Here is an 8,276-nt window from a genome sequence, read left to right on the forward strand (position 1 = left end):
TTAATTTAATTTGTTTTTCTTGACGTTCATAAGTGTACATCTTTACCTAAATGAATAAAGATATTTTGATTTGATTTGAATCAATAGATGGCAGTACTTACGCAATTACTTACTTGTGATGGCACTGTTTACGCAATATGTTGGATTTGGAGTGCTGCCGAGAAACCCCGATCAGTCAGCAGATCAAGAGGCGCAAGTGGAATTGGATGGATTGGAGGTTCGCGACATTTCGAAGGGATCCCAAACTTATTCCCACGCAGGCGCTTGATTAGAACCCGCAAGAAAACGAAAGCGTAGCCGTCCCAAGCAAACCTGGCGTCGTACAGTAGCAGACGAGGCAAAGAGAGGTGGTAGGACTTGGAGCGAGGTGAAATACGAGGCCCAAGACCGAACGCGATGAAGACTCACTGTGGACGTCCTCTGCCCTACCTAGGCATTATAGGACATTAACTTATGCCGATCAATAGATGGCAGTATGTACGCTCTCGTCCTAGTTCTAGCCTTGTGAGAAAGCAACAGAGATTGATTGAAGAGGTGTTAGATATGTGACTGGTAGTACGGTTATCCCTATAACTGTACCTTTGAAAAGGTGTTTATACTAGATTTTACCTAGCCTTTACCAGATGACGTAGAAATAGAGAGGCAGATTATTCTTAATGGACTCCTGATCACAATTTGCTGCATGAGAACCGCTGCAACACTTTTACGACATGTTTCTGGACAATTTTATTTCGAAAACGAAAATACTGCAGAATCCACATAAATTATGTTATTGGATTAGTAACATCCATAATTTCAGAGAAAATAGCAAAATAAGAACAGAATGACATAAACGTCTTCGTTATCCGGATCGGCGGATTCCATTTGAACCAATTATTACAAAAAAAAACAAAATGTTAGATTAATGTGGTTCCGCATTTTCTAGAGCCGTATTTGAAGTTCAACGATACATAGATGATTCAGTCATATCCAAGTACCACTATTTGGCCACTTCCGTACAGTCTTATGTAAATCTCATTTGCCTTTACAATGGTGGTAGGGTAATTATATCTTTTTTTACAACAGAATTTACAAAAATAAAGCTTGAAGAAATGTTGTAGTGTGGTAAATACTGTATATACCTTTAAAAATAACACTCTCTATGGTAAATGCCGTAGAAGATGAAGATACCCCACATCTCTACGCAACGCCAAGCGATCAAGCCGCACGGATAGTGACTGGTACTGAGCTTAGTATTGTAAAGCTAGCTGAGGCTTTAAGGAGACTGTCTTCAAAGAGGGAAGTAGTGACAAATGGAGTTTTGTTCAACTTTAATGGATGAAATAATACACAAATTGTATAATATTTTTATATTTATTCTGCCCAGCCCCACAAACCATGACTCTCTCTGATGGTCTCTGTGTTGTCTCTTCTCTGTCTTGTGACAGCACTCGCTTCCCCTTTCGCAATCGCCTTCTTTCTTTCCATCTTCTTCTGCCTCTGTTCTAGATTTCTCTTTACTTGCGATTTAACCACCTCGGGGGCTATCGTACTTGCAGAGGTATACGATCTCATGGATCTAACGTCAGATAAAGCTTTTTCTATCATAGCCAGTCTGTACTTCTGTGATGTTTTATCTTCTTTGTTCTCTTCGTTATCTTCTGTATTTTCTTTTGTATCAGGTTCAGTGGATGGATTTAATACCAAGGTAGGCACTTCATCATCTAATGATAAATTATCTGTTTTTTCAGTAAGTTTTAGGACAGTTTCATCGTGTTGTATAGATGCTTCAACCTAAAAATATTTATAAGTCTTTAAGAATATTGTGTAAAGCAAAAAATTATTTGAATTTATAAAACTGACTTATAAAAAAGTATTTAGCTCATAGAAAATAAGTACACAAGGACAGAGTGTCTTCCCCTTAATAGAGAACACTTTATGTTAAATAGCTTTATTAGTAAATTAGGTTACACTTAAATTACTTATAAGTAAGGGTAGATGATTAATTGTGCTTTTGTGCAGAGACCATTTATTTAAAAAAATATGTTAAATACTTTGTTAAGTTTTCCAATTCTTCTTTAAGGCAAAAAATAATGTTTCTAAGGCCGGGTTCCTACTACCTCCAACCCACGGATCTACCCGTCCGGCGTAGTAAGAACCCGCCCTAACACAGATTGTTTTGGGAATGAAATCCAGGCCTGCTAAGTTATGCGCAATTAGAATAACATTTATGAAGCTATAAGTTATTGAAGAAAACTTACCTCTTGTCTTAGACAAGCTATTTCATCTTCATTCATTTTTGTGGAGTCTTCGTTATTATCCTCTGCATCGCTTAGTTCATCTTCACTGACTTCAAGACCAATACCCATTTCCTAATAAATGTATAAAGGCTTAAATACTATTTCAAATTCAAATAACTGGAAAATGGCGACTTATGTAAATTTTCAAGTTTGTTTAAGTTTATTTTTTTTTCATTACATTTCTCAAATACACTTCATTTTTTCAAAAATAGTTTTACTATAAATATGTGCTTTGTCTTATATGTACATCAAAGTACTTCCAATCCTCATCTTACAAGACATTCCTACATTTGGAAATGAGCTGTTAAAATATCAAACAAAATAAAGCAAGTACCTGAAGCAATTCATTTTCAATGGCAACATCCCGTTTGTAACCAGAACAAGATACTTCAGTGTCAAGTTCGTCATCTCTTTCCAATTCTGAAAACCTTGGATACTCTTCACTCTCATAACTGAAGCGTTTCTTGAAGAATTCACGAATACAGCGTACATCACGGTCATAATATCTGAAGAAAAAAAAGGTGCCATATGTGTTCAGTAAGAATCACAATAAAATTATTAAACAACACATATATTATGTGAAATGAAGTGATGAGGGTAAAATTTTACGGATGAAACGCAATAATAATATTAGCGTTACGAAAGTGTGAGAGAGACTGAGAAAGGGCGAACGTAGAAAGAAGCAAATAGCAATGGAGTGAGAGAAGGGAGCAAGCAAGTCAGAGAGTGAGATAGAGCGGATGTCGCATCATGCTATGCTGAGAAAGATCTCTCTGAATATTTCGCAGAATATCTCTAAGGGAGATCGAGAAATGCATTTTATATAGGTATGTACTTTAAATTTTTTTTTAAATGAATATTCGAATAATTCAATAAATTAAAAAACAAATTACAGTAGAAATCACTTCAAATTTTATGCAACAATGAATCCTAAGCCTTTCATTAGCAAATTTTTCCCTTTTCTAAAATGATTCATTTAGATGATTATGATACATAACTACTTTATATTTTTATTGTAGATGACGCCTACAACTTTGTTTTTTGTGAAATTATGAAAAGAAGACATGTTTAGCTGACAAAGATATCATAGAAATTAATGTGAAATTGATCTACTTACTGTTCAGCATTAGGATGCCGAGTGGAGACCATCTGAGGGAAATCAATGATAATTGGGTGTCCATCTTCATCAATCATTATGTTGAATTCATTAAAATCTCCATGTATGACTCCACAGTTACCCAAACGGACTATCAGACCCATTAACTCATCATACAGCCATTCTACGTCTGATACTGAGGTTACATGCGTTCTGAAATTATATATTTGTACAATGTATGCCAGGATAACTGTAATTTCCCAGAGTGCTGGAAAATCACGAGAGCTATTCCGATACATAAAAACTATAGAATGGAAGAATGGAATGGAAGTAAAGAAATAATATAACAATTTTTTTATTGCAGAAAGGACTCTGTGGAAGCATTTAGACCAGTGGAAATGTATAACAAGTAAAACCGTACATATCAGACTGTTAGCAAGGCTTTACCCTTAATATCTTATTCTTTATAACTAGGGAATATGTGAGACAGCAAGGCAAATGTTCTTTACAATACAAAGAGCCATAACCAGCCAGTTGAACAGATATTGTGTAACTTATGTATTTGAAATTGTATGTTTAATTATACATATTTATAAAGAAATCTAACATCATATTGGCTTAGTATAGTAAGGATAGTTTATGTATTTTTGTGAAGAAATTAATGAACAAATAAAATATTTATAACATACTAAGTAGGATGAAACACCCAAATTACTTACAATGGTCCTCCATTTACAAGCTCCATTACAACACAGTGTCGATTAAAGTCTATCGGTTTGGGCACTGGAAAATCTCTGTCATATAAAGCCTTCATGTATGCAAACTCTTTTGTGGCTGAAATTCTTGATAAATAAAGCCAAGAGGCACGATTCCGGTGGGCATGGTAATCTCTCTTATCTTTTATATTACGGAAGCAGGTGCGACCAAGTCTGGAATTATTGCCAAAAATATAATAAATATAAATTTATTGAATGTATGTTATAAACAACAAATAAAACTAAATTTAATAGGTTCTACTAATCTATAAAAATAAAAATCTTTATAATGGACAAATTTTTAAATACAGTCAAACCATCTATGATGGTATTGTTTAGAAAACATACCGGTTATATTGACCAAATCAAAGGTTCCAGCTGAATTCTATTGTATTAGGTGTATTACGTACTTAATACCAATGTCAGGCAGCCTGTTATGACTATCACTTTTACAACCAAATATGAATAAAAACTATTTGTATTATACCTATGTAATTTCAAACATAAAGGTGTTCTATCTTCATCTGCTACTATGTAAATGTTGGACTCTTTTCCCACACCTATCTGATTTCCAAATGATGCAATTACTTTTCTGTTTGTCAAAGCTTTCAGTGCCAAGTAGTCATAGCCAGAATTTGTGAGCCTATAGCCATCATCTGAAATAAAACATTTCAAAATAAAATCAAGAAAATAGACTTTTAAAACAACAAGCTAGATCAAAAGGTATTATTATTAGACAATGTTTACATTTTGTAGTCCTAGCATAGTATTAAGTACTGATTTTATACAGCCTAGAGCTTACATTGCTTTCCTCTCTCGTACGTAAGCAACCTATGTTTACATAAGTCCTTCATCAATTTGTGGACTCCACCATGACGTAAATTGGCAATTGAAGCAACTAAAGATCCTGGCACTAATTCATGGTTCTTCATTCCCATTTCAACCTGAAAATAATTCATATTGTTGGAAAAATAGTAGTTAATATAACCTTATAATGTTATTATAAATATAGCGCTTACCGCAGTTAAGACTCGAAAATCTTCACCAGTTAAGTAACGCAACATTGCAACGTCGAGTTTTCCCATGATTTATGGTTATTGTTATCAAACAATTTGAATATTTAAAATACACAATGTTAACTTATAGCCATGCCATAAATAAAAGACTGATAAGAATTAAAATACAACGTATTTTTTTTTTAATTTTTAATGCTGCGGTGGTAGCGAGACCTTTAGGCTAACAAAGTAAAAAAGTGGTTACTCGAAACAAAGTAGAACATGGTCTAGTATATTATTTTATCTGTGGATTGATTCCACAGACATCTATACTATAGGCGTGGCCGTGACATCCACCAAGTTGCCAAGCCAAGTTCATACTGCATAACATAACATAGTATAATAATAAAAAAAAAACAATACATTAAAAAATACCGCACTTCAAACTTATAAAAATTAAGTTTTGTATTAGATTTTCGGTTTTTGTAGTATTGTTGAACTTAGCAAAGAATTTGCCGCAAAAATTACGCTTTAGTTTAGAATATATGGGATAACTTTACTAATTAAAATGACATTTATGGGATTTAAAGCAGGTACTATAACGTTAGATGAACCAAGATTAATTTATTATTCTGGACAAGTGCTATCGGGAAAAATTCAATTCGAATTAGGAGACCAGTTAACATTTGCAGGTAATTTTTATCATCCATCTTGTACATATTGCAGTTCTTGCATATATGAAGTATGTGAAGTTAAAATATATGAAATTCTTGTTTCATTTAAAATTAATGCTTATTTATTATTACAGATATTAAAGTAATTTACATTGGTCAAGCAATTGTAAAATGGCCTGAAAATGAAGTTCAGAAGTACTCAGGTACTTCAAGAGTTCGTCAGATTGATTTTTCTGGAAGAGAAGTTTACTTCAGTACCGAACAATTATTATGTGGAGGTTTGATATAAATAATTTTTTATACTTTTGTAATAATTATCAATCAACCCACATAACGTGTCAAATGATGACAATATCTTAATTATAATATAATATCTTAGGGCCCACTACGCTCCCAGCTGGTTCTCATTCCTTCAAGTTCTCATATCAAATTCCACCCAATGCACCATCTTCATTTAAAGGCACCAAGGGGTCTATTAATTACCGAGTTGTAGCAGTTATGGAACACCAAGATATGAAAAGAGATGAGTTGAGTGCTGATTTTGAAGTTGTTGCACCTTTGGATTTAAATACTGTGCAAGATATCAAGGTACTCATTTTAATTTTAGTAATAAGTATCTAACAGGGTACAGTTGTTAATATGTTTATAATAAGAAAAGTAGTTTGGGTAAGATCAATGAAAACTGTTAAGACAATATAACTTTTTTTGTTTTCAGAAACCCATTGTGCTTGAATTTGAAGATGTATCCAGCTGTAATTGTTTCTGTCAGGACTCCGTGATAAGTGTCAAAATAGTTTTAACTGTGTCGGGCTATTGTCCAGGGCAAATGATGCAAATTAAAATTGACTCTAAAAACAACAGCAGTCTGGAGGTTAGGAAAATAGTTTTCCAGTTTGTCAAGGTTTGTTATCCTTTAATATATGATTTTTGGTTTACTGATTCTCTGTAAGAAATTAGAGTTATTTTAAAATATTTTTATCTTAAAATAACTAAGACTATCTCAGGTAAAATATTAACATAATAATTTAAAGCTTACCTATGATATGTTAATTTCAACATAGTTTTGTACTCAAGTTGTAATTGCCTTAGTGCTATTACATACACTAATATATTTTATATTGTTAGAAATTCGTTATGAATTATCCACCAATAACTTGATTAACTAAAATTTCCAGAGAGAAAGATATCATTCACAGCAACCAAAGTCAACATACACACCACCAGAAGAGGTTTTGGAAACAATGGTTCAAGGTCCAATATTGGCAAACACCAAACGTTCTTTCACATGTCAGATGAGAGTGCCAGATATAATAGCATATAACCTAGAGGCATGTAATATAATAGATCTTGCCTATTTCTTAAAGGTAAACAAATAAATCGTAAAAATCACTATAGGATACTTATTATGTATGGAAAATATTTTACATAATGTACTCATAGATGGGAACAAGGAGTAGTAAAAACTATTACTGTTCTTTTTTTTTAGGTAAAAGTAAAGATGTCTGGCTGTGCTGAAGATCTAGAAGATGAGTGTGAATTATGTATTGGTTTAATACCCCTTAAGGAAACAGTTGAAGGGACATATATACATCCACTTTCATATTTACTTCCACAAGCTGGGTTTCCTGATTCTAACAATATTCCTAATATACCCATACAAATACAAAATGTGAATCAAACACCATATCCACAAAGTGGTTCCAGTTCTAAAATACAATTGCCATTTACACAGGGATATAAACCACAAAATGTCATGAATTCTCCTGTTCCGTATGAAATAGGATTTAAAGTACCTGATATAGTTGTTGAACCACCATACCCAGTAATTGATGGCAACATGCCACACCCAAACAATTTTCCTAAACCCAGTGCTCCTCCTATGTGAAGTTGAGATTGGAAATTTTATCATATATTTAAAAACACAATTTTTATAATAAGCAGAAAATATAGGTGCAAGAAAGTGTTTGCTTGGCAGAAAGATTTGAAAAATCTTGAATCTCTTAAATTTATTTTTTATATTTATAATAATATAGTTATCGGCTTTAAGCCAACGTGCCTTAAAGGTTATGATGCCATAGACATTTCTTATTTGTGCAATGTTAAGGTTCCAAGACTGCCATTTTTGTACTTTTCTAGATTTGATTTATTTTTTTAATAAAACATCGTTTTATAGTATACATATATTTCTGAAATTTTGGATGGTTAATATGATGAAGTGGTGTAGATCATAAGAAATATGCAAATATTGTGCAAAAATACTTACTCTTCAGATACTTTTAATGTTTTATGTAGTGAATGGATAAACATCTTAATATCAACAGTGATTAAATTTTATCTAACAAAAAACATCAGTTTTTTTTCTTTCTTGAAAATAAAACTACATTCATAAAATATGTCATTTATTTATAAAATAATTCTTATATAACATATAGGCACTTAATATTTTTGTAAAATGTTTAAAAAATACTATATAAAAA

General features: G+C 32.5%; 2 protein-coding genes across 2 annotated transcripts; one reads left to right on the forward strand and one right to left on the reverse strand.

Moving 5' to 3' along the window:
- Positions 1–1,334: 1,334 nt before the first annotated feature.
- Positions 1,335–5,308, reverse strand: LOC111003622 (serine/threonine-protein kinase RIO2). The gene is made up of 8 exons (XM_022274243.2): positions 5,150–5,308; positions 4,933–5,074; positions 4,618–4,786; positions 4,095–4,304; positions 3,397–3,588; positions 2,614–2,785; positions 2,241–2,351; positions 1,335–1,773 (listed from the first exon to the last, which is right to left on the reverse strand). The coding sequence occupies exons 1-8, from the start codon at positions 5,213–5,215 to the stop codon at positions 1,354–1,356; spliced, it is 1,482 nt and encodes a 493-aa protein (XP_022129935.2). The 5' UTR covers positions 5,216–5,308; the 3' UTR covers positions 1,335–1,353.
- Positions 5,309–5,556: 248 nt separating this feature from the next.
- Positions 5,557–8,140, forward strand: LOC111003623 (arrestin domain-containing protein 1). The gene is made up of 6 exons (XM_022274244.2): positions 5,557–5,817; positions 5,934–6,077; positions 6,179–6,387; positions 6,515–6,700; positions 6,975–7,163; positions 7,286–8,140. The coding sequence occupies exons 1-6, from the start codon at positions 5,694–5,696 to the stop codon at positions 7,682–7,684; spliced, it is 1,251 nt and encodes a 416-aa protein (XP_022129936.2). The 5' UTR covers positions 5,557–5,693; the 3' UTR covers positions 7,685–8,140.
- Positions 8,141–8,276: the final 136 nt, after the last annotated feature.

This window comes from Pieris rapae, chromosome 5, assembly GCF_905147795.1.
Source record: "Pieris rapae chromosome 5, ilPieRapa1.1, whole genome shotgun sequence".
NCBI classification, from domain to species: Eukaryota; Metazoa; Arthropoda; class Insecta; order Lepidoptera; family Pieridae; genus Pieris; species Pieris rapae.

Coding starts and splice junctions, on each gene's coding strand:
- LOC111003623 (XM_022274244.2), top strand. CDS start 5,694: ATGACATTTATGGGATTTAAAGCAGGTACTATAACGTTAGATGAACCA. Junction 5,818..5,933: donor AGACCAGTTAACATTTGCAG/GTAATTTTTATC, acceptor TTATTATTACAG/ATATTAAAGTAATTTACATT. Junction 6,078..6,178: donor CGAACAATTATTATGTGGAG/GTTTGATATAAA, acceptor ATAATATCTTAG/GGCCCACTACGCTCCCAGCT.
- LOC111003622 (XM_022274243.2), bottom strand. CDS start 5,215: ATGGGAAAACTCGACGTTGCAATGTTGCGTTACTTAACTGGTGAAGAT. Junction 4,305..4,617: donor TTATGTTTGAAATTACATAG/GTATAATACAAA, acceptor CAATAATTCCAG/ACTTGGTCGCACCTGCTTCC. Junction 1,774..2,240: donor TAGCTTGTCTAAGACAAGAG/GTAAGTTTTCTT, acceptor AAATATTTTTAG/GTTGAAGCATCTATACAACA.